Raw genomic sequence first — 26,755 nt, forward strand, 5'->3', positions numbered from 1 at the left:
TTTGGATTTAAAGGAGGCATATTTACACATTCCCATCAGACAGGAATGCAGAAAATACCTCAGGTTCAAGGCCGGATTGAGGCACTATCAATTCTCTGCGCTGCCCTTTGGATTGTCTACTGCGCCCAGGGTCTTCACCAAATGCCTGGCTCCAGTAGTAGCTTATTGCAGACTCAAGGGAATTCAAATTTACCCTTATCTGGACGACTGTCTTATTCAGGCAGACAGCAAGGATGTCTTACTCCAGCATCTAGAATTTGTTCAGAATCTTCTCAAGTTCTTGGGATTCACTGTAAACATAAAAAAGTCAAATTTGACACCCTCACAACAGATAACTTTTCTGGGTGCTCTTCTCAACACAACAACCCAGATGGCATTCCTGACATACGAAAAACAATTACAGCTGGCTTCAACTTTCAAAACCTTGGCAACACTAACTCAGCTATCTGCAAGGAAATTCCTACAGGCTTTGGGTTTCATGGCCTCCTGCGTCCTTCTCGTACCATATGCAAGACTACATATGAGGAAAATACAGTGGTACCTAAAAAGTGTATGGTCTCAGCATTGCCACAGTTTAGACATACAGATTACCGTCCTGCCTTGTCTTCAAAAGGAATTCCTTTGGTGGTCCAAGGCATGTACTCTAAACAAAGGAAAACCCTTCAGTTTGCCTCCAGCCACTCTGATACTAACCACGGATGCCTCAGGTTATGCATGGGGAGCCCATTTTCAGGGCAGCTGTCTGCAGGGCCTTTGGACAAAGGATCAGAAGCTCCTGCATATCAATTTAAAGGAAACGTTAGCCGTTCAGAAGGCTCTACTGGCCTTCAGGAATCTTCTCCATCCAGGACAACTACTGATACGAACAGACAACACCACAGTTATGTGGTACATAAACAAGCAAGGGGGATCTCATTCCTATCCCCTTTGCAGACTAGCCATGAATCTATGGAACACAGCTCTAGCTTGCAAACTGGACCTTCAAGCTCCGTTTCTGCCAGGGAAGCAAAACTTCCTGGCCGACAGTCTGAGCAGAAACCTGTCGGACCCACACGAATGGATGCTGAACACCGAAATATTCAAGATGATTATAGCAGTATGGGGATGTCCTCACATAGACCTCTTTGCATCCCACCTCAATCATCAACTACAGATTTTTTGCACCAGGACATTCCAGGAACTGGCTTGGAAAGTGGATGCACTGTCATTCAGTTGGAGAAACCTCTCTGGGTATGCCTTCCCACCTCTACCTCTTCTTCCACGGGTGTTATTAAAGATCAAACAGGAAAAACCCAAGATGATGATCTTGCTGGCCCCAAATTGGCATCGACAGTTTTGGTACCAAACACTGAAAAACCTTTGTCTGGAGCCCCCTTGGGTTTTACCACAGACTCCGAACCTTCTGTCCCAACACTAGGGTCAGGTTCTGCACTCCCATGTCAAAACTCTTAGCCTGGCGGCATGGTTAATCCAGGGTCTATGATTCATTCTCTCCTACCCAAGCAGGTTATGGATGTCATTTTAGAAGCCAGACGTCCTAGCACTAGAAAATCTTATGCAGGAAAATGGAAAAGATTTTACTCCTGGATGCAGGCTCAGGATTCAGATCCTCTTATTCCTAACATTCCTCTGATTTTACTTTACCTGACAGACCTCTTACATAAGGGTCTCTCTTTCTCTTCCATAAAAATACATGCCTCTGCTATTTCTGCTCATTTTAATACAGACCCTCCAATCTTTTCCCACCAGCTCATGAGACAGTTTCTCAGAGGAGCTAAGAACTTAAGGCCCCCTAGATCTCCACCCATTCCTGCTTGGGATCTCAACTATGTTTTGGAAAAGCTCACCTTACCTCCTTTTGAGCCTGCTGCCACATCTGACATCAAGTTTTTATCTTGGAAGACAGTCATCCTGTTCGCTCTGACCTCTGCCAGGAGAGTCTCAGAGTTGCAAGCTCTTATGGCTGTGGAACCTTATATTATTTTTCATCAAGACAGGGTGTCTTTAAGGACTAATACTACCTTCATGCCTAAGGTGGTTTCCAAAGTGGCTTTAAATCAAACCATTCACTTGCCAACTTTCCAGTCTTCAAAATAAAGGGGAAAAGGATCTTGCATTCCTTGGATGTACACAGACAACTACGTTTTTACCTGGACAGAACCAAGGACATCAGGAAATCGGAGCAATTGTTTGTTTCTTATGCTTCAAGTTCCCAAGGTAAAGCCATTTCAGAACAGACCATTTCTAAATGGATTGCTCATGGAATCGGATTTTGTTATTCACACCATGGAAAGCAAATCCCAGGAAGTATAAGGACTCACTCTACCAGAGCTGCTGCCACTTCAGCTGCCTTCCTCAGGGGAGTTCCTACCAAAGACATTTTGGAAGCTGCAACTTGGAGTTCAGTGCATACTTTTTCCAAGCACTACAATCTACCTCTCTACTCTAAATCTAGGGCAGGCTTTGCTTCTGTAGTCTTGCAGGGCCTTTTAGCCACCCCCTCTACTTTATGACCACCTCCCTTTTTATTCTGCTTTGGGATTCAACCCTACAGTCATGACTGCAACAGTGAAACACGATGAACATAGTACAGTTGTGTACACTTACCATAAATGTAGATGTTCAAGTGTCTTCACTGTTGCAGTCTGGGTTACCCTCCCTCCTGTCCCCTCTTATTTTTCCCTTTGTGTGGTTCCCTTCTTCACCCTTCTTCTGAGGTGTATTTGCAAAGGGTATGGGATCTTACTCATTTTGGAACACCTGACATCTGGGGCAAGAAAAACTGGAGAACATGGAGTCGGCTGCCAGCTTTGTACTCCTGGTGCTCTGACGTCAGGGAGCATGGCTGAGCAGCCAACGCCGGACCCAGACTTTGGGATTCTGGCCGACTGAGGACTGCCTGCCGGCAGAGGAGAACCCTACGGTCATGACTGTAACAGTGAAGACACTCAAACATCTACATTTATGGTAAGTGTACACAACTGTACTTTTCCTTGACTGCCTCCACCCATTTCCTCAGCTTTGGGAATCAACCCAAATGTGATGACTGCAACAGTGAAACACGAAGAACGTAGTACAGTTGTGCACACTTACCATAAATGTAGATGTTTGAGTTTATTCACTGTTGCAGTCCTGGTTTCCCTCCCTTCATCCCCCTTTTTCTTCTCTATACTTAAAGGGGCATGTTGGTATTTACTTTCTACTGGTGGGTTTCTTCCACCAGAACCTGGCTCCTACTTGGCTCCTGACAGGTTAGGGCAAGAAAAACTGATGTAATGGCGTTGGCTGTCTTACTTTATACTACTGATGACCTGACATCAGTCCTGAAGCAGCAGCAACCGACGCAGAAATACTAAGCATCTGGTATTGAGGCCGGCCAAGGGCTACCCTGGCAGGAATAACCAGAATGTGATGACTGCAACAGTGAATACACTCTTAGCATCTACATTTATGGGTAGTGTACACAACTGTACTTAAGATGGGTCCACAGCTCCCTCTTGCTGTCCCTGTCCTTGAGGCAAGATGGAATGTAGAGGATTTTAGGAAGATAAAACAAACTTGACAAAACTTCACTATACAGGATATACAAGTATACTTCTTGGAAAGTTTTACTCCAGAAAAGAATGGGCTGCTTTAATTTAAAAAAAAAAAAAAAAAAAAAAAAAAAAACTAGATGTTTAATATCCTTGTTGTAGAAAGGAGAGGTTCTGCTCCTTGTGGCCTCAATGTCTCTGGAAGTTCATCCAAAAGTTTGGGTATCTTTCTTCATATAATTCCCAGGCATAATAAATAATTGCAGTAGTGATCTGATAGTATCCGTGATGCAACCGGTAGAGCTATTCTCACAGGAGGTAGATGGATTGCTGACACTGCAATGTAACATAAGGGAGGTGCTGCACTCGAGTTGTCTGTTGTCCTTCGAATGAGATGTTAAATCAAGGTCTCATCTGCTTTGGCTGCTGGTGGCTTGGATGGGTGAAAAAGATCCCATGGCACCTATTGAAAAGACTAGGGGAATTTCCACCTCTGGACTCCCCTGAAAAAAAGAGGCTGTTATGAGACTAACCCGGTCAACAAAGGATGAATAAATTACAATAAGAATCTTCAAAGGATGAATAAAGTAAAAATCTTGATATTAGAGCCCTGTCATGTCTGCTCATCCAGCTGTACTTTACTGTATTGTACTGTAATACAGTTGTCCTCTTAAGCAGAGTTTTGTAATTGCAGGGAGAACTCTTGGGAAGTTAATGGCATGGCTGAAGGCATACTCAGGTAATCACAGATTGTTGTTTTATTCAAATGTATACTTCCAATAAAAATGGAAGCCATATAAGTTGCTTTATTCCATGTAAAAATACACTTTTTTTAATGCTGAAGTTTTGTAAGTGAGAATGATTCTTTTCTCTCTTCAGTACAACTTTGTTGGAAGAATTCTCGGACCAAGAGGATTAACAGCAAAGCAGCTAGAAGCCCTGACTGGATGTAAAATCATGGTTCGAGGTAAAAGCTCTATGAGGGACAAAAAGAAGGTATGTTTCAAGTTCAGTATCTGAGCCAGCATCCTAAAAAGTTACATAATTAGTCACAAGGTTCATTATTTTTTGAAAACATTTTGGTATGTATATATTAAGGGGATGAGTGAGGATGCTTTGTAGAAGTGCAGGAAGAAAAGTGTCAAATTACTAACAAAAAAAAAAAAAAAAAAATCTAGCTTAAAACAGAGTGGAAATGGCAGCTGTGGTAAAGAGAGTTTCTGGTTTCAAAAGTGCTTTGGATAGCTTGATAGATGAAAGTTCTCAGGCTTACCAAACTGTCCTTGGGTAGAAATTGATTTAGCCATACATGTTAGGCTGAGTGCAGGATCCTTCTCTTTTCTAGCATGTTAAAAAACTTGCAGTGATTGCTGTGTCCTTTTTATTTGCACATTTACATAAGACTTTTTATCTTGTCAGAAGAGCACACACAGTTGTAGGAAAAATATACATCATTCCGGCAGATGCCTGCATTAAATTAATTTAATTACAACAGTAGCTACACTAAGACCTGTAGGTATTCCAAACTTGCCAAATACAAATGCACATTAACATTTACGCAAAATGTTGGTATGGTACACTTTAATCTAACAATCTGTCCATAAAATTTTAAATGTACTAAAATTCAAAAAGCCTGTTTTTTTGCGTATGGACTTTATAATACACGTGTATTCAGTGATCAGTATGTCAGTGTCTCAAACTGTTGAAACATGATGCAAGCTAACACATGTTGCTTAAATAATGTAGTAAGAAAAACAAGACAGGTAAACGTGTTTGAGCAAAATAAGGTAAGCCACCTTCACTTCCTGCTTGCTTCACACCATACTGCATTCTCTTTAGAGCTCTCGGCAAAGCCATTCAGTGTGTCACAACTTGTTAGAAAATTGCCTTTTGGACGAAACTAGAAGCCAATACATTAATTTCATATTTTTAATGTTCTTAAGCTCTGTGTGGTAAACTAGTACCAGCCTCATGGAGAGGAGGACATGAACAGAAAGTAACATCATTGTAGTCGGTGGTTAAGGACTAATGTCTGCCGATATTCTGATTGTATCCAGGGTAATTATGACCCTTTTTCATCTTGTCCACTTGATGCAACACTGGGCATCTTCCTTAGACCCAGTATTTGGTGGTATGTAATCCTTGTGTGCCTGGTGTTACCTTCTGTCTGATCTCCGGTGCAGCAGATGCCAGTTCCTGCTTAACACATAGTGAGCCTGCAGGTTGTAGCCATGACTTTTAATTTGCTTTTCCTATTAAATCTTACTGTGTCACCAGAGATACTAGTTGGTGGTAGCAGTCCAGTGTTGTGCTTATGCAGACCGTAAGGCCCTTACTAACTCTACCTGACCCAAAGTCACTTTGTAGGGTACTTCTCGCCTTTATATTTGTTTTCCTGGGTACAGCCTGGGTCTACATGGATTTTTCATACTCTGCCCATGAGCAGTTTCAGGTTAAACACCCAGGTGGGAGTTGCACAGTTAGGCAATGGAAGCTGAGGGAATCGAACCTTCCACCAGTAGACTAAGGAAACTGCTCATTAACAGCTCTTTAATCCTCTAAGCCAGCTGCCAGACAGCATTTTTCTTTTACCTGCAGGCTTTTATTTTTCTGATCTAGTGCATGTTTCTGTAGTCTGTCCAGCAGATGGTGGCTTTACAGGTGCTGATGCACCAGGCATCAGCTCCTCTGGTATGTGTCATTCAGGTAGATGTGTTACTGGGGATCTGTATGCAGCAGAAAGCTGTGCCAGTATGGTATACAGTGCTGGTGTCCGACATTGTGTGCCATTTGACTAGCTCTAAGTTTAGCATTTATGTGCATGAAGATGAGCATGAGAAATGAATGCATTTGACAAGAAGAAATGTGGGAAGGTTTGTTAATGCTAAGGTAATTATGTAAAATATATGATAAATTATGTTCACTTGGATTTTCTCCAGACAGTCCAGTTTCTACCCAAATACAGTAGGTGAACTGGCAAATGTGAATTTTTCCTAGGTATTTGTGTAGTGTTTGCGTAGAAGAAAAACGTGATCATCAAACTGCCTTACTGGCATTTGGGTAGTAGTGCCCCCACCTCCCCACCCCAATCCGGCAGTGTATTGAGTCCCTTGCACTTCCAGTACAGGCACTGCCATACCAACCCACAGACAGGATCATTTCTGTTTTTCTAGAGCTATGGTAAGGGAAGGATCTCTTGGAAGACTATTCCTTACTCTGGATCTCTTCAGCTGAGGCTTGGATGAAAAGCCCTTTTGGGTTTTTATTTTCTGTCAGCTTAAATAGTGTATTCTGATTAGAAATTTTGTATATGCTTAGGTTTTACCTTGCCTGCACAGCATGAGGGTTGTCTGTTTCTGGGATTTTAATCCTTTATGTATGTTTTATGGCAGTTTGTGAATGTTTGCAAGTTCCATAGCCGTGAATTAATTACTCCTGTTTTTTTATGTTTGCTTTATTTCTAAATTTGTAACCTGATAGTTGTGTTGCTTCTTTTTTTTTTTTTTTTTTTTTTACACTTTGAGGTTATGATTATTTGAGGTGATTGGGCAGGATTACAGCATTTTAAATAATTTTTTGTGCCATTTTTATTTTAAATGTTTGACAAGATTTTTTTTTGTAACTTTATGCTTTTTCTTGTGTAAAACTGTGTTATGCTTTTTCCATCCATTTGAGGCTGAAAACAGCTTTTTTGTTACAAAATTGTAGACGTGTGTGTATTCTATGCTTTCCAGTTGTTGGAATTGTCTTACTTAGTGCACTGTTCATAATAGCACACTTGCCAGAGTAGACTTCAGATTGCTATTTTAGAGGGAGAATTGTGGCGTTTGGTCGCTTTTTCTGGGCTGACCGTACAGCCTTTTTTTTTTTTTGTCCTGACTTTATGGACTCTTGATACAACCCCCACCCACACATGTGCTGCTTCTGCACCTAAAAAACTGCCTTGGGCAGGCTCCGACCACTCTCCAACCTTTTGCCTCCAGGTCCCCTGGTATGGTGGAAGCACCATGACTGTGTGTGATACGAGGGTCAGACACATCTACTGGGGCAGTACCATTCCTGATTCAGGTATGGGAGAACTGCTTAGGTGCAGAGTCTTTTAGCCAGAGTCTTTTAGCCAGTGTTATGTCCCCCCCTCCCCTCAATTTTCCCAGTAGTGTAGTACATGCCAAAAAATCAAAACCCACTATGTTGCAGGGCAGCAGTCTCACTGTGGCAGTCGATTAAGGGTCTAAGGGGTATAAACCCCTTAATCAGTAACACCAGTGCTCCCACCACAGTCAAACCACACACACACCCTGATGGAGGTCTAGAATCTAAGTTTCTAGAAGGGTCAGAGTCTGACCAGTCAGTTTCCTCTGAGAACGATCAGGTTCAGAAACCCAGAAAAATGTTTTTTTTTTTTTTTTTTTTTTCCCCAGATGCTGGCTAGATTTAGGGATGTATTCAGTTGGGAGCAATCACTGGCTACCCCCGAGATCAGCAGGGTATCTTTTGGAGGATTAAGCTCTGGAGTGGCGACTTTCCCCAGTGCATTGGAGGATGTTTTCAATAAAGCTTACATTTCTTCTCTGCATAATGAGTTTCTGCCTAAAAAAAGTGTTTAAGAAATTCATGATGTGCTCAGCCATGCCTGGCCTCCAAGCCCTGTTGTCTGTAAACTGTGCTTCTGTGTTTCCAGCAACCTTTACAAATAAAGAATATGTTTTCATTAAACCCAGTTCCTCAGTATAACCTAGACAGATGGGTAGAATCCCTGGGAAAAAAGCTGGTGCTGACCAGCATGGTAGCTTTTAGTGTTAAATTACCAGTGTTTTATGTGGAAGCTTGTATTGAGGTGTATGTGTAGTGTAGACCATTTCATTGCATCGTTTCCTGCTGAGAAAAATGACTGAAAGATTATTTCCAGCCTTTTTCAAGTGTCAAAACATGCTTTAAAGAGTGAACAAACCAAAAGACCAGAGGATGGAAGCACTCTCTTCCAAACAGGAAAAAATCCAGAAAATAAGTAAAATGTTTGCCGCAAACCACCAAAGCAGGTATCAAAAAAATGCAGGAGGTCTGACACTAAGTGCAAAAGTTATGTCTTCCTTTATTAAAACTTCGCAGTTTCGTCCCTTGGTAGATTGATACAAAATCAACAGTCTCTCAACAGTTTTTTTTTTATATACCTAATTTATCTTTTTCACCCAGTAGGAGTAAAATAAGCTAAAGGGACCTATTAAGTTAAACAAATATAGCTATTCGTCTCCAAAAGTACAATTGTAATCAGTCCATTCAAATTTGCAACCACCAGATAAAAATTCCACATCGGTCACGTTATGATGATCTTGTATATTACAATTTTTTTTTTCTCTTGGTTTGTTCAGTTGGTGGTGGTTGTGCTTGAAGTTGGATTGAATACTTGGCTTGGATGGGGCCGTTACTGTTTCTAGAAATGCAGCAACATTGGTTGTGGTTAGGATAGTCAAAACTTTTCTGATTTAAGGGGGGGGAAAAAAATGAGATTCAAGTGTGCTGATTTGATTCTGATTGTGTTTAGTACAGCAGCTAATCAGACCCTAAAACATTGGGATGATGCAAGGGGGTGTCCACGGTGTTTCATATTAAAGTCCTGCCCCCCCCCCAAAAAAAAAAAAAAAAAAAACACTCCAGGGCTCCAGCAGTAGAACATTACAGTAATCTATGTGGATTGATATGAAAGCAATTTAACTGTAGCAGTAGGATTGGTCTGTAATGCCAATTTGTTTTGAAGGTAGACTTGAAGTAATGTATTTACCTGCCATTGAGATTTGTGTTCAATGTCGAGGAAATTGATTCCCTGCATGGTCTTGGAGTCTGGCACAGACTGCAGTTTGTTTTCCGCAAACAAATTTTATAGTAGTGGGAAAATGCCTTTACTAAGTCTTAACATGTAGCTATTGCCCACATCACTTCAGACATTGTGAGTTTTAAGTTGAATCCTGTTGAAATATGGTTTAGGATGGAATCCAAGTCTTCAAAGATGAGTAAGTATTGCATTTGTTCCCTTTGAAAAGAAGTAAAACTCAACGTCCACATGATAACACTGCTTTTCTTTTCTTTTGCATGATATCTTGGTGCAAGTGTGCAAGTAATGAGCAAAGGACCCCCTATCCCCCAAAGAATATAAGATGCTTGCTTGGTGCTCCTTAAGAAGACAAAAGCAAATCAGTTAAGGATGACTGGTAGAAGTCTAATGTTGGCAAGAAATCCTGTATTACATAGAATGAACCTTGGTCCTTCGACACTGAGACATAGCATCCAGATTCCAGACTTGCAGGGATTCGGGGATGAGATGTAGAATGGAGTACCATCTGCATGTAAGCTGCTTCTTCACAACCTTCCTTAAATGTCATATTGGAGATTAGGTGGTAAAGTTTTTCACTGTGCCTACATTGCACATGTATCTGTATCAAAATCTGATCGAATTTAAGGTGTCTCTGCTCAATGCCAGAAGTCCAGACAATAAGCTGCCCAACCTTCAGGCTCTCCAGAAGGCACTGGTTTAAACTCCACCGTTCTTGGAGACTTTAAACTGCCCTTTAGTTGAGTGGTGTACCTATTCCACCAACTTGGGATATGCTCAGGTTTTAAATCTTATGTACATGTTTGTTTAGTTATTTAATAATAAATTCCAATTCAGTGGATTGGAATACTCCCATCCTGTTACTTAAAATGTAGTGTCATTCTGCACAGCTCCCCTTGTAACTCCCTCTCCTATTAAGTTGGACTACATTAGTAACACTTTTTTCCTCAAGGTGTCTAAACTAGGTTGACATCAAAATTAAACATTTTCATCAGGCTAGGTCCACAGCAGTTTGGTCTTGTAAAAGGGTAGATCTGGTCTAATGAACATATTTTACTTTCAACAGCTTGTGTTACCTTGTCAAGTAAGTTGTCATACTGATTACACGGCTTACTTTGATTTGGTCAAAAGGTTTGACACCAATCCTCTATGCTAGTGTAATAAACTTGAGTTACAAAGAGATCCCTGTGTGGCAAGATAGCAAATCTGCTAAGTGGCATGGACAGTGTCTAAGAACATGTGGGGTTGGTATAATGGTTAAGGTGTTTACCTCACAATCACAAGATGCACGGTCTAATTCTCACTTTTAGGGAAATTGGTTAGGGTGAAAATGGACTGCAGTGGTATCTAGCCTTGTGCTTGTGTATGAAACTGTGAGATGGCTTTTATTTCTCTTGACTACAGACAAAAAACAAGACTTATGTCTAACGAAGTTTACAGATGGGAGTCCTTGTCAAATCCCCCTTTAACACAGAAGCCCTGCAGCAAGAGCTAAACACTTTTATAAATGTCTGATGTATTGAAAGTGGGCTTAAATGCGGGGGGGGGGGGTGCAACATGTATTGCATTTGGTAGACAACCCCCCACGAAGCACTGACTATGCCCTGCTTCACATTAAAACCATGGTTGGATATCTGGGTTAATAGTTGCGTCTCATTACCATGTTCTTGCTAGCTACAGGTCCCCCACAATGAACCAGGAAACCCGTACATAATACCCGAAGTTACTAGAATCATTCGCCATCCAAATCAATGCCATATTCATGGGTGATGTTAAATATCTCTCCATTAATTAGGAGGCGTCCTTTTACCACTAACATGCAGGCCCAAACATTTCTTGACTTTGTAAATTCAAATGCTAGGGGAACAAATATCCCTAGATCTGGCACTTCACAAATATGGGGGAGTGCTGCATTGCCTAATGTGATGTCCTCACTGCTTAAATTGGATCACAAAGTGGTCTCACTTGAAATAAAAGTAAAACTAGTTGCCCCCCCCCCCCCCATTTAACTCCAGAAATGTTTAAGAACTTCTCTAAGGTAAATTAACCCCATGTTAAGGGAAGGCATAGCTAGTTTCCAAGCCACCAAAGTCCAGAAATGCAGAAACCTATGCAGAGGCACACACAAGTCCTGTATGACTGTATAACTGCATAGAAATGGCATTACCAGACCAAGATAAACCCAGATCAAACTGCAAAAACAAGCCATCCTGGTGGGCAGACACCTGGTATTAATAGGTTGTAAACAAAGGAAAGAAAATCATGTTGAAGTAATAGGGCATGTGCCCAACAGAGCAAATAGTCTGCATTTAAACAAGGGAATCGGGGAACTAGTATAGTCTGTAAATGCAGACTTTGAGGTAAAACAAGCCTCCAAAGCTGAGGATAACCATAAGGCGTTTTTTGGTTATGTCCACAGTCTTAAGGGCAGCACTCAACAATGAGCAGAATTAGTTGTAGATAGCATCACCTATACTCAGTCGGAAGATAAAGCAAATCTGCTAATGACAAATTCAGCTCAGGTTTCACCTCCAGTTTTCCTCCATGAAATACCCTTCCCTACTCAACCGCCAATTATTACCAAAGAATAGGTTGCCACTGTGCAGTATAAAGCTTAAAAAAAAAAAAAAAAATATATGATTCAGAGGGGCTTGATGAAATACCAGGTTGCCTCTCTGCTTAAATCAAAAGTTATCAGGCCCATTAGGATCTCTGTTTAACCACAGCCTCCTGACTGGCTTTGTCCTGAGAAGTAGAGGACAGCAACAGTCATCTGTATGTATAAAGGGGGGGGGGGGGGCATCTACTGACCCAAGAAATTCCACACCGCAATAAACAGTCCTGTATGGAAGACTGTGGAAAGAATTCATGTACCTGATAAATGTTGACATGGGGAAACCTCTAAAACACTGGACCTGACCTAATTTGGCTTTGTCAGATGCCAGTCATGACTTCTAAATGTGGTATTTTGTTTCTGTATTAAAGTTAAGGACATGGATGAGTGTAAAACAGTACATGCCTCCTAACTGAACCTGTGCAAGGCATTTGATACAATTCCCTGCTCAGGTATTCAAAGTGTAAACCCTCAAAACTGGGCATAAATACCTGTCACCAGATAGCCAGTTGATTTGGAGAAGACACGTGGTTAAAGTGGGTGAATCCAGACCAACAAAAGACTAGTTACTAGTGGTGTGCCACAGGGCTCAGTGCTGACACCACTCCTGTGTAGCCTTTACTTCAGAAAAGTATATTTTAGTCTGGAAAGCATTTGGGTGACCAAGTTTGCCAATAACTGCAAGCTGGGAGTGTTGAATCTCCCAGCAATGTAGATGTCCTTCAGGAGGGTCTAGATCAGACAAATGATTGGTGCCCGAACCATGGGGAAAATGCATTATCATATGTTTTGGGAAATTGAATACCCCTGCAAATTACAAATCAGTTGCACACCCCCTAAGAGTAGACTCAGAGGTATGAGAGCTAGGTACACGGATAGTAGAGTGAACTTAGAACTTCACCACTGTGGACACATGGTGGTCAATGTGGTGCAGCTTGTAAGGAGTTTCTTTGGATCTGGATGCCATAGCTTTATAGTCCCTCTGTACTCTGCCCTCATTAGACCAATAAAAGAGTACAGTGTGTTATTTGGTGTGTACTTAACTAGGCACTTATTACCTCAGAGGTTCTTCAAAAGAAAATACAGGGTGTAAACTGGTCTAGATCACTTAATTGAAGTATGTATTCATCGAACTCTAAATGTCATAATTCATTTCAGCAAACCTCTTTTTCCTAGGGTTAGGAAGCACTTGGCCATCACCACAACTTTGCCCTTTTCTCCACTGTAATTTGATCTTGGAGTTGGTATATATAGTTAGGGGGGTGTGGGGGGCACAGCCCTTCACTTGTGTGGGTTTGATTTAGTGTTGTCATGTTCTGGACTACAACCTGAAAGAACAAAATAGTGGTTAACTTGGCCCAAAGTAAACCAAATGAAAAACAAAACTCTGGCCAAAAAAACCTTTCTAACACAGTTTAATAAAATGTTCATGAACACAAGGACGCAAAGATTTTGGGCATGGCCCTTCAGTGCAACATCTACAGTTAATGACTTCAATCCACTTGCATTAAAGTTAACATCCATAACTCTAAATTTAAAGTCATGGTTTGTTTCAAAATGTAATATATGTGTCGCTAATGCATTCGTATGAACATTCCTACGCATATCTGAAGAATGCTCTATAATGCTGTCTTTCAGCCTCCAAGTGGATTTACCCACATAAAAAGCGTCTCATTTAACACAGGTGGCAAGATTTACTATATTTTCAGTGTAGCGAGTTGCAAAGCAGTTGAATATAAATTTTTGTGAGGTTACTGGATGAACAAAAATATTCCCAGTTTTGGTACATTTTCAATAACCCACGTTTTATACCTGGCATCACTGTTAAAATAAGCCAGCTTCTAGATATCACCTCCCTTGTTTCCATGGTTATGATGTTCTTCGTGTTTCATTGTTGCAGTCATCACATTTGGGTTATCTGCTTGCAGTAGACTTCAGTCGGCCTGATTATCAAAGTCTTGGGTCTTGCATCAATTGCTCTGTCATTTTCCGTGACGTCAGGTAGTCAGGGGTATAAAGCATGCAGCCGACACCATTACATCAGTCTTTCTTGCTGTACGGTGCCAGAAGCAGTTCGCAAGTGCCGGTCGGCCGACTCCTGAAATTTTTGTTTTCGGGTTTCAGAACCGAAGTCTTTAACTAAAGCTAAGTACCCCGTTGGGGAAACTTTTTCTTGCTCTAAACCGATGTCAGTAAAAGTCAATAATTGTATTTCTTGTGGAAAGCAAATACCTCATAAAGATTTTCATTCATACTGTATTCCTTGCCTAGGCCCTGACCACGATGTACTTTGCTGTCTGTTTTGTGCCTTAAGCAATGAACCGTCGTTAGTATATTTGCGCTTCTAAATATTTTGGTACTCTGTTCAATTATCCAGATATGTCTTCGGTAAGCCATCCGACTACCGGCATTCTGAAAAAACGCAAAGATAGACAGGCCGCCTAGGTCCAAAGCTGCTGACAACGCTTCTAAGCCAATCGCCAGTTGACCGGTACTCAGTGAGGTGCTTTTGCAGCCCCTGATACCTGCTACTTCAGATTCGCAGGCCTCTACTGAAACCCATTCGGAGTCCAGTATGCTGCGAGATGCTTCAACTGTGGAACCCTGGATGTGTCTCTACCTTGGATGGGTCCAGAGCCACTGTGCAGGCACCGGCTTTTGAGGGTGTATTCAGGCCTACTGACTTGCATATTAAACCGATGCCATCTTCTTCAAGCCCTAAAACTCAAACCATGCCTAGAAAACCGCCTAGACCGCATGGTCAAGCCTCTATGCCTAAAAAACAAATAAGAATGGCTGAAGACCTTATTACTTAAATCAGGGGAAGTCCACCTTCCCCTTCTAAGAGACCTAGGACTGAGTTTGCTTACGATTCTTCTGATCAGGATTCTGAAATTTGTTTCCTCTGATGACCAGGATTTACCTTTGTCTATCTATGAGTATAATGATGCAGAGGACTCTATTCCCTCTGCTTCCCCTCCAGAGGATTTCTGTTTTGGTGAAACCTTGCATACTCTTAGGGAGCATTTTCGCTGGGAAAGCCAGGATTACTCTGTTTCTAAAAAGAGGCTTGGGGATTTCTTACTTCTGCCTCAACACCGGCCTTTAGCTATCTCTCCTGTACTCGACATTGCTGATGCCTTTTCGGAATCTAGCTTGGCCCCTGATTCTTTACCTCCTGCTCCCAGAAAACCTGATGGATATTACAGGGTTCCTGACTCAAGTTCCTTTTTAAAAATCCTACTGTGGATCCTGAGACCATTTCACAGGGACCCAAGGGCATTAAGGCTACTACTGCCAAAAATCCTACCCCTTCTGATAGAGACTCCAGGGCGCTGGATAGATGGGGGTAGGAAGGTATACACTTCTGCAACCTTGGTCATTAGGGCCTTAAACTCCGTTTCATATGTTAAAGTATCAGCAACATATTATTGGATTGCTTAAACAGAAAATGTTTATTCCTGACTGTGCTGAAAATAAGGATTTACAGGATTTAATGCATTCTGCTGAACAGGTTGGAAAACCTACAAATGTGGTTTTGATTCACTAGAGGCATCTTGCAGGGCTGCTGTCACTGGGTCTGTAATTAGAAGGCATGCTTGGCTTAAGGAGCAATCTTTGCCAGATCATGTAAAAGCTAAATTGCTGGATGCTCCCTTAAATCAGGACCGCCTGTTTGGCAACAAAGCAGAAGTAGTTCTTAAAAAGGTGGAGGAAAAGCTAAATCTATGCAAACTGTTAGATTTCCTACAAGTACAGCCTCCAAGATTTAGTGGGCATTGGCCCTGTAAGAATTGGTTCTTTCCTGCCCTCTTCAGGCCTTCTCAGTCCAAACCCAGAACCAGCAGAACACCCAGGCTTCAGTCCCAGGCTACGCACAGGACTAAGCAGTAGGGGGCTCCCACTTCCAAATCAGGGAGTAGTAAGACTCCCCCCTATGGTAAGCTGTCTCAATTACTTAACTTTAAAACTTCCAAGCACTTATCAACTGACTGCTCCTTTTAGGGGGAAAGATTGCTCTGCAGGCCAAAAACTGGGAACTCCTTACCCAGGACAAATGGGTTTTAAATATAGTTTTCCAAGGATACAGATTTCACTTCCACACTTTACCAACCCCAAACGGTTGGCTAGATCTACCCCCAAATCAGTGGGCAGAGGCTCAAAAGCAAGTACTCTCTCTCTCATAAGCATAAAGGCTATTCAAACTGTACCAGAAGAGGAAAAGGGACAAGGTTTCTACTCGAGACTTTTCCTGGTAGCCAGAAAAGACAATTCATGGCGTCCTATCCTAGACCTTTCTATCTTAAACACCTGTTTGGTGATTCCAAAATTCAAGATGCTAACTCAGTTGCTTCCTGTACTAGGCAAAGATGCCTGGTTGGCAACACTGTATTTAAAGGAAGCCTACTTGCACATCCCAATCGGGGAATCTTGCAGAAGATACCTACGCTTCAAAGCAGGCTACATGCACTATCAGTTCTTTGCACTGCCCTTTGGCTTGTCTACTTCGCCTAGGGTATTCACCAAGTGCCTAGCTCCAGTCCTTGCATTTTGCAGGCAAATAAATATTCAAATGTACCCATACCTGGATGATTGTCTAATTCAGGCAGAAGGCCAGGACATAACTTTTGAATCATCTGGCATTTGTACAAAAGGTGCTGGCTTGTCAGGGGTACGCCATAAACGAAAATAAATCACATCTGGTACCCTGTCAAAAAATTATATTCCTGGGAGCAAGCTTGAACACAACTTCCCAGATGGCTTTCCTCACGCCAGAGAAACAAATTCATTTGACAACTTACTTCGAACTAATGGTCACAAAGACCTTGCTATCTGCAAGGGAAATACTGCAAGCCTTGGGGTTCTTGGCCTCCTGCATTCTACTAATTCCATATGCAAGACTGCATATGAGGAAACTACAATGGTATCTAAAAAGCCTATGGTGTCAACATTCTCAGGATTTAGAAGCAATGATTACTATCCTAGCTTGCCTACTGTTGGAGTTCCTTTGGTGGGCATAGGCCTGTCACCTATACAAGGGACTACCATTCACTCTACACCCTGCCGCCCAAACCCTAGCAACAGATGCATCGGACTGTACATGGGGGGCTCACCTGGCAGGGAAGTGCATTCAGGGCAAATGGAACACAAGTCAAATGCACCTGCATATCAGTCAAAAAGAAGTGTTAGCTGTACAGAACTATGTTCTTCGTGTTTCATTGTTGCAGTCATTACATTTGGGTAATCTGCTGGCAAGTTGCCCTCGGTCGGCCTGAATTCCAAAGTCTTGGGTCCTGCGTCGGTTGCTGTCTCCTCTTCCATGACATCAGGTCATCAGGGGTATAAAACATGCAGCCGACGGCATTTTCTTTAGTCTTGCTTGCAGCGCGGTGCCTGAAGCATTTCACAAGTGCCGGTCAGCTGACTACTGAAATATTTGCGTTTGAGTTTCAGAAACGAAGTCTTCAATAAAGCCAAGTACCCCATTGGTGAAACTCTTTTTCTTGCTTTTTACCAATGTCAGAAAAAGTTAATTGTATTACTTGTGGGAAGCAAATGCCTCATAAGGATTTCAATTTATACTATATTCCTTGCCTAGTGCCTGGCTGTCGGTTTTGTGCTAGGTTTAACCAACGTACTATTAAACGTCGATATATTTTTGCATCTAAGTATTTTGGAAACAGATTTAACTACCCAGAGATGTCGGATAGCAATCCGACTACCAGAGTACGTAAAAAAACGCAAAGAAAAGGACAGAGAAAGGCAGTAGAGAGCCAAAACTGACGAAGCTTCTCCTAAGCCAGTCACCGGTTTGCCGGTACTCAGTGAGGCGCTTTCGCATCCCCTGATACCCACTACCTTTGAGTCGCAGGCCTCTACCGGCACCCATGTGGAGTCCAGCATGCCGCAAGATACTAAAGGTATTGGACCGACGGATGTATCTCCCTCGAATGGGTCCGGAGCCGCTGAGCAGGCACCGGCTTCTGAGGGTGTATTCAGACCTCAACATTTTTATATCAATCCGACAAAAGCTGCAAAACCAAAGGCAGACACCTTCAAAAACTAAAAAAAACTACGCCTGAGCCATGTGCACAGGCCTCTATGCCTAAATAAACAGATGATCAAAATGGCTGAAGACATTATTACCTTGATCAGGGAGGAATTATCTTTAACTCCCTATGAGGATTCTGATGTCGAGGAGTCTATTCCATCTGCATCTCCTCCTGAGGATTATTCATTTGGAGAAACCTTGCATACTTTGAGGGAGCATTTTCACTGGGAGAGTCAAGACTTCTCAGAATCAAAAAAAGAGGCTCTGGGATTTCCTCCTCCTCCCTCATCACAAGCCCTTAGCCATTCCCCCTGTGTTAGACATTGTGTGATGATGTTTTTTCAGAGTCAAGCCTGACCCCTGACTCTTCACCTCCGGCTCCCAGTAAGCCTGACTGGTATTACAGGGTCCCTGACTCTCATAAATTTTTATTTAGAAACCCTGCTGCTGATCCTGAAACCTCACAGGGTCCAAAGGGAGTTAAGGCCTCGACAGCAAAAATCCCTACCCCGTCCGACAGAGATTCAAGGGCGCTGGACAGATTGGGGGAAAAAAGGTTTATACACCTGCAACCTAGGCAATTAGGGCCTTAAACTGTCAATTTCATATTCTTAAGTACCAACATGTTATGGGATTGCTGAAACAGAAAATGATGTTTATTTCAGAATGTGCAGAAAATAAGGAATTGCAGGAATTATTGCATGCAGCTGAACAAGTTGGAAAGCATACTTTGCAATGTGGTTTTGATTCTTTAGAGGCCTCCTACAGGGCCGCAGTTACTGGATCTGTGATTAGGAGGCATACCTAGTTAAAGGAACAAAATTTGCCTGATCATGTTGAAGCTAAATTGCTAGATGCACCTTTACAGCATGATTCTCTGTTTGGTATTAAGGCAGAAGAGGTTTTAAAGAAAATGGAAGACAAAGCTAAGTCTATGCAAACTGTTAAAGATTTCTTACAAGTGCAGCCACCTAGATTCAGTAGACACTGGCCTACAAAAAATTGGTCCTTTCCTGTGTCAGACAGAGCTCAAAGGGGCAAATCCAGATGCCCTAAGGGTTCCAGGTTACCAGGCTCCAGACTCATACAGGTCAAATCAATGGGGTGCATCCACCTCCAAATCTGGGGGAGGTAAAGTGCAAACCTAGAGAAAACAATCCCAATGACTTCCCTCTGCCTGCACCAAGCACTTGTCTGTTGGCAGCACCCATAGGGGGAAAATTAGCACTTTTTGCTCAAAATTGGCAATTAATAACCCAGGAAAAATGGATACTGAACATCGTATCACAGGGATACCGATTCCATTTCCACACTCTGCCAATGACAAATGGTTGGCCAGACCTGCCAAAAAAAACAATGGGCAGAGGCACAGAAACAGGTTACGTCCCTCATGGATATGGGAGCCATTCAGACAGTACCAGAACAGGAAAAAGGACAAGGTTTTTACTCAAGACTGTTCTTGGTACCCAGAAAGGACAAGGCCTGGTGGCCAATACTGGATTTATCGATTTTGAACACATACCTGGACATTCCAAAATTCAAAATGCTCACCTTGCTTGCAACAGCTTCTGCCCATGCTGGGCAAGAATGCTTGGCTTGTGACTTTAGACAAGAGGCATACCTGCTTGTCCCAGTAAGACAGTCGTGCAGAAGATGCCTCTGATTCAAGGCTGGCTTAATGCATTACCAATTCTCTGCATTGCCCTTCGGCTTACCTACTGCGCCCAGGGTCTTTAGAAACTGCTTGGCAGCAGTAATTGCATTTTTCAGACAAAGAAGTATTCAAATATATCATTACTTGGACGACTGTCTCATTCAAGCAGAGAACAGACACTCCTCTACGACACCTGGCGTTTGTGAAAAGGCTTCTAGCATACCTAGTGTACACAGTAAACGAAAATAAATCACAACTGGTACCCTCTCAAAAGATAACATTCCTGGGTGCCCAGCTTGCATACAACTGCCCAGATGGCTTACCTCGCGCTAGACAGACAACTGACTACTTCGGACTGATGGCAACAAAAACCCAGTCTTCTGCAAGACATTCTGCAGGCTCTGGGCATCATGGCATCCTGCTTTCTACTAAGTCCATATGCAAGACTGCATATGAGGAAACTTCAGCGGTACATAAAAAGTTTATGGAGTCAACATTCACACAGTCTGGAAACAATGATTCCTCTCATCCCCTGCCTGCAACAGGAGTTTCTATGGTGAGCAAAGGCCTGTCACCAAAACATGGGACGGCCCTTCACTCTACCCCCTGCCAGCCAAACCTTAACAATAGACGCATCAGATTATGCCTGGGGGGCCCACATGGCAGGAAGATGCATTCAGGGCATATGGGCACCAAATCAAATGCATCTACATATCAACCAGAAAGAGATGCTAGCTGTTCAAAATGCCCTAACAGCCTTCAAGGACTTGCTTCATCCAGGACAACTACTGATAAAGATGGACAACACCACAGTATTGTGGTATATAAACAAGCAAGGGGGCACACATTTGTACCCCTTCTGCAGCTTAGCCATGGCACTGTGGGACACAGCTTTGACCTACCAATTAAATCTTCAAGCTCAATTCCTGCCAGGAGAACACGGTGGCAGACGATTTAAGCAGAAACCTTATGGATCCTCACGAGTGGAAACCTAAATCCACAAGTCTTCAGCAAGATAGTAGAGAAATGGGGGAGCCCAGACATAGCCCATCTATTTGCCTATCCTCAAAATTATCAATTGAAAAGATTCTGCACATGGACTTATCACAGACGAGCATGGAAAGTGGACGCCCTATCCTTCAGTTGGAAAAACCTGTCAGTTTACGCCTTCCCTCCTCTGCCTCTTCTACCCAACGTCCTCCTAAAAGTCAGGCAAGAGAAGCCAAAGATGATATTAATTGCCCCGGACTGGCCCCGCCAATACTTGTACCCAATCCTAAGGAACTTGTCTTAATACCAAGCTTGAACCTTGCCTCAAATACCACAACTACTGTCTCAGCAAGACAATCAGATCCTGCACAATCAACTACAGACTCTGAACCTGGCAGCATGGCTAATCATGTAATCATATGAACAACACCTCTCAGTAAAGCTGTGATGGGATGTCATTTTGGAAGCCAGAAGGCCTAATACTAGAAAATCTTATGCTGACAAATGGAAGAGATTCTGTGCTTGGAATCGAGCACAAGGAACTGATACAGCAGAACCACATATTCCTCAGATATTACAATACTTAACTGAGATGCTTGACAAAGGCCCATCTTTCTCATCAATTAAATTCCATGCCTCTGCCATTTCGGCTCATTACAATACAGAGCCACCAATCTTTTCTCATCCTTTACTAAAGCAGTATCTTAGAGGAGCCAAAAACCTAGAAAATCACCATTACCTGCATGGGACCACAATTATGTGTTGGAAAAGCTCACCCTGCCTCCATTTGAACCGGCCGCTACCGCTAATGTAAAGTTCTTATCATGGAAGACAACTCTACTAGCAAATACTTCAGCAAGAAGAGTTTCAGAGCTACAGGCCGTAGAGCCTTTTATCATATTTTACCCAGACAGAGTGTCTCCGATGACCCATCCTACTTTTATGCCCAAGGTGGTTTCCAGTGTGGCTCTTAACCAAACAATTAATCTGCCATCTTTTTTATCCAAATCCGCAGAACAAAGGGGAGAGAATTCTCCATTCCTTGGATGTACACAGACAGCTAAGATTCTACTTGAGCAGGACAAAAGCTCTAAGAAAAACCTGAGCGGTTACTAGTGTCATATGCTGCAGGATCAGAAGGGAAGGGCTATCTCAAAGCAGACTATTTCAAAGTGAATAAGCCACTGCATCAGATGTTCTTCGTTCCACATTGCTGCAGTCCTTACTATTGGGTAGTCCGCTGTCCAGTCGGCCCGAATACCAGAGTATAAGGCTGACGTCGGTCAGGCGCATTACACTGCCGTCAGTACGTCAGGGTACTAATGCGCATGACCGACGTCATATCCTCAGTCTTTTTTGCCGCATGGTCCGATGCAGAAGCAGTTTTGCGAGTGGAGGTTGGCGTTCTGAAATATTTCCGAAGCCGGAGTTTCAGACCGAATCAGAGTTGGCTAAGTACCCCGTTGGGGAACATTTTGGTTTTTTCTTGCCTCAGTATTTAACCGGATGTCAGAAAAAGTGAATAACTGTATTTCTTGTGGGAAACAGATACCTCATAGGGATTACCATACATTGTGTATACCTTGTTTAGGGCCTGAGCACGACGTTGTTGGATGCCGCTCTTGTGCTAGGTTTAACAAGCGCACTATTAAGAGACGGTTAGACTGTGCCAGGTTAGTGTTTGGGAAGCGTTGCAATTATAAAATGCCGCCGGATGCTCCGGCGCTTCGTCCAAGAAGCGCAAGGACAAAACAGCGAAGCCTAGGGTTGATGAACCGGCAGTCCCGGACGTTGGTTCTTTAGAAGGCTCAGTGGAGCCAGAGGTTTTGCCAGGAGTTTCTTTGGAGTCTCAGGCAGAGACTTTACTGTTACAGGATGTGCCTTCTCAGGAGGTAGGCCAGGCTGAGGGGGCTTCTCAGGTAACTGTTCTTCCCTCTCTTCCCAAGGTAGTTAGAGCCTCTCCTTCTGTTGCCAAAACTTCTTTGAGAGGTAGGCCAAGTTCAGCTTCAGTGGGGGCTTCTCCTAGCATTTCAGGTTCTGTGCCTAAGAAACATATGCTTAAAATGGCAGAAGATTTGATTACTATGATTAGAGGTTCTATGCCCCCTCCTGATAAGAGGCCTAGGGTGGAACCGGAGTTTGATAGTTTTGAACAGTGTTCAGAGGCTTCTGAGTCTTCTGCGGAAGATTTGCAGGGGTGTCCTCCTTATTCTGATTCTGATGTGGATGATTCCACTCCTACAGCTTCTCCTCCTGAGGATTTCTCATTTTCAGAGACTCTGCATTCCATGAGGGAGCACTTTAAATGGGAAGGCCAGGATTACTCTGATTCCAGGAAAAGGCTTAGGGAATTCTTGTTTTTGCCCCAGCATAGGCCCTTAGCTATACCTCCTGTGTTGAATGTGGTGGAAGATGTTTTTGCAGAGGCTTCCCTGAACCCTGATGCTTTACCTCCTGCTCCTGTTAAACCTGATAGGTACTATAGGGTGCCTGAAGCTCATAAGTATCTTTTTAGGAGTCCTAAGGCAGACCCGGAAACTGTTTCTCAGGGACCTAAAGGTGTTAAGGCTTCTGTGGTTAAAAACCCTGTTCCCACTGATAAAGAGGCAAGGGCTTTGGATAGATGGGGAAAGAAAGTGTATACTTCTTCCACTTTAGCCATGAGGGCGTTGAATTGTCATTTTCACATGCTTAAATATCAAAATTATCTCCTTTCACAACTGAAATCTAAGGTGGATGCTTTGGCGGAAGGTATTGAGTGTAAAGAGTTGCTGGATTTAGTTCATGTGTCTGAACAAGTGGGTAAGCATTCCTTGCAATGTGGTTTTGATGCTGTACAGGCCTCCTCGAGGGTGGCTGCCACTAGTTCTGTTCTTCGCAGGCATGCCTGGTTGAGGGATCAGAATTTAGCTGAGCATGTTAAGACAAGGATTTTGGATGCTCCTTTACAGTCGGATGTGTTGTTTGGTTCGCCTGTGGAAGCAGTTTTAAAGAAAATGGAGGATAAAGCAAAGTCTATGCAAACTGTTAAAGATTTTTTGCAGGTGCAGCCACCAAGTTTAGTAGAAATTGGCCTACTAAGGGATGGACATATCCTGCTTATGATTCCCAGTCTAGGGGTAGGTCTAGACGTGGTAGGGGCAGAGCTCAAGGTTCTTTTAGGCCTAGAACAGGGAGTTCACCTGCTCAGACTTCTGGTGAGGGCAGGGGTCAGTCCTTTCGTAAACAGACCCAATGACCTGCCTTTTCAGCTGCCAGTAGATTCTCGACTGGCAGCTCCTTTGGGAGGAAGACTGTCTCTTTTCAAGGAAAATTGGGATTTAATTACTCAAGACAGATGGGTGTTGGATATCATTCACCACGGTTACAGGTTTTATTTCCATACATTGCCCCTTTCAAAGGCATGCCAGACGTTCCTCCTCCTCAAAGGAAAGAGGCTCACAAGCAAATTTCTCAGTTACTCCAAATAGGGGCCATTCAGCCAGTACCTGTATCAGAAAGGGGCCTAGGATTTTATTCTCGCCTGTTCCTAGTACCAAAGAAGGGGAACACGTGGAGACCAATTTTGGATTTATCTATCCTCAACACTTATCTGGACATTCCCAAGTTCAAGATGTTGACGTTACAACAGCTTTTACCTCTTCTGGGCAAAGATCACTGGATGGTAACTTTAGATCTCAAGGAAGCTTACCTTCATGTGCCTATAAGACTAAGTTGCAGGAAGTATCTGCGTTTTCGAGCTGGAAATTCTCATTATCAGTTCTCTGCATTGCCCTTTGGCTTATCTACTGCCCAGAGTATTCACAAAGGTTCTGGCTCCAGTGATAGCTTACTTCAGGCTACAAGGAATTCAAATCTATCCTTACTTGGACGACTGCCTGATTCTGGCTCAAGAAAAGGAAGACCTTCTACAGCATCTGGTATATGTTATAGCAGTGCTAAGATGCCTAGGGTATTCTGTGAACGAAATAAAGTCCAGTCTAGTACCCTCTCAAGACATGTGCTTTCTGGGTGTGAGACTGAATACAGCAGCCCAGATGGCCTTTTAACCCCGGACAAACAAAAGAGTCTATCACTTTACTTCCATCAACTATCTCATCAGTCCGTGCTGACTGCAAGGACAGTCCTTCAAGCATTAGGGTTCATGGCATCTTGTATTCTGGTGCTTCCCAATGCCAAACTGCATATGAGGAAGTTACAATGGTATCTCAAAAATGTATGGACACAGCACTGCCAGGATTTGGACACTGTCATTCAAATAATACCTTGCCTTCAAAAGGAATTTTGTGGTGGGCTCAGGAATGTCACCTAAACAAGGGACTCTCTGTGACCCGGCCAGAGGCGAGTCAGATTTTAACGACAGATGCCTCGGACTTTGCTTGGGAGCTCATCTGAATGGAAAGTGGATACAAGACAAGTGGCCTGCCAGACTACAGCATCTACATATCAACATGAAGGAGATGTTAGCAGTCCAGTTTGCATTAATGGCTTTCAAGGAGTTACTTCTTCCAGGGCAGGTGTTGATTCTAACAGACAACACAACTGTCATGTGGTACATCAACAAGCAAGGGAACACATTCTTATCCTCTATGCAGGCAAGCAATGATTTTATGGGAGACTGCGCTAAGCTTGCAACTAACTCTTCAGGCAAGGTTTCTGCCGGGAGCACAGAACTCCTTAGCAGATGTGTTAAGCAGACAAATCATGGATCCCCACGAGTGGAAACTGGATCTTCATGTATTTCAGAAATTGACAGTGTCATGGGGAACTCCAGACATAGATCTGTTCGCTTCTCCACTAAACCACCAGCTGCCAAAGTTTTGCACAAAGGGGTTTCATCACACAGCTTGGAAAGTGGATGCTCTGTCTTTCAGTTGGAAAAACCTTCATGTATATGCCTTTCCACCTCTGCCTCTTCTTCCAAAGGTGCTATTAAAAGTCAGACAAGACAAGCCAAGGATGATTTTGATAGCTCCAGATTGGCCTCGGCAACACTGGTACCCACTACTAAGGAGTCTGGTAAGGAAGCCTCCATGGCCTTTACCTTTGATTCCTCATCTGTTATCTCAGAAGGACGGTCATCTGCTCAATGTCAAGCTTCACTCTCTTCATCTAACAGCCTGGCATATTCTGTGTTGAAACACAGCAGGTCTCAACTTCCTCAACAAGTTTTAAATGTGATTATGGAAGCTAGAAGACCTAGTACAAGGAAAGTGTAATGAAAAATGGAAGAGGTTTTATTTTGGAGTACAGCAAAGAATTTGGAGATTTCTGAGCCTAATTTGAGTGTGGCTCTTCAATATCTTACTGAGTTATTGGACAAAGGTTTGTCCTTCTCTTCCATTAAGATTCATGCTGCAGCAATTTCAGCTCACTATGATTGTGACCCACCATTGTTTTCGCATCCTTTGTTCAAGCAGTTTCTTAGAGGGCAAAGAATATAAGACCCCACGTAGAGCTCCTACTCCTGCTTGGGATCTCAATTTTGTGTTGGAAAAACTTACTCTACAACCTTTGAGCCTGCGGCTACTGCTGAATTGAAATACTTGTCATGGAAGACTGCTTTTCTGTTGGCTATTACTTCTGCAAGAAGGGTGTCTGAGTTGCAGGCCCTTATGGCAGTAGAGCCCTTTTGATTTTCCATAAGGATAGGGTATCATTACGTACTAATCCTTCCTTTATGCCTAAGGTGGTTTCTAGTGTGGCTTTAAACCAAACTATTCATTTGCCTACTTTTATGCAGACCCCAAAATAAAGGGGAAAAGATTTTGCACACTTTAGATGTACACAGGCAATTGCGTTATTATTTAAGCAGGACTAAGGATTTTAGGCAGTCTCAGCAGTTGTTTGTTTCTTTTGCTTTGAGTTCGCAGGGCAAGCCTGTGTCAAAACAAACTATTTCTAGGTGGATTGGGTTTTGCATTGCATTTTGTTATTCCCATCATGGCAAGGAGATTCCAGCTGGGATTAGGCCTCATTCCACTAGGGCTACTGCCACTTCAACAGCATTTCTAAGGGGGGTGGCAACTAAGGATATTTTGGAGGCAGCTACTTGGAGTTCAGTGCATACCTTCTCTAAGCATTA

General features: G+C 42.9%; 1 protein-coding gene across 2 annotated transcripts in view; it reads left to right on the forward strand.

Annotated features, from left to right (window-relative positions):
• Positions 1–26,755, forward strand: part of LOC122811194 (protein quaking-A-like) — a 466,526-nt gene that overhangs the window by 164,301 nt on the left and 275,470 nt on the right. For both annotated transcript variants that reach the window (XM_044082883.1, XM_044082875.1), the window contains exon 3: positions 4,413–4,529. In XM_044082883.1, the coding sequence (XP_043938818.1) occupies positions 4,413–4,529 (117 nt within the window). The remainder of the gene's footprint in view (positions 1–4,412; positions 4,530–26,755) is intronic.

The sequence above is a fragment of the Protopterus annectens genome, chromosome 1.part1 (genome assembly GCF_019279795.1).
Source record: "Protopterus annectens isolate FY-2018-M chromosome 1.part1, PAN1.0, whole genome shotgun sequence".
NCBI lineage: Eukaryota > Metazoa > Chordata > Ceratodontiformes > Protopteridae > Protopterus > Protopterus annectens.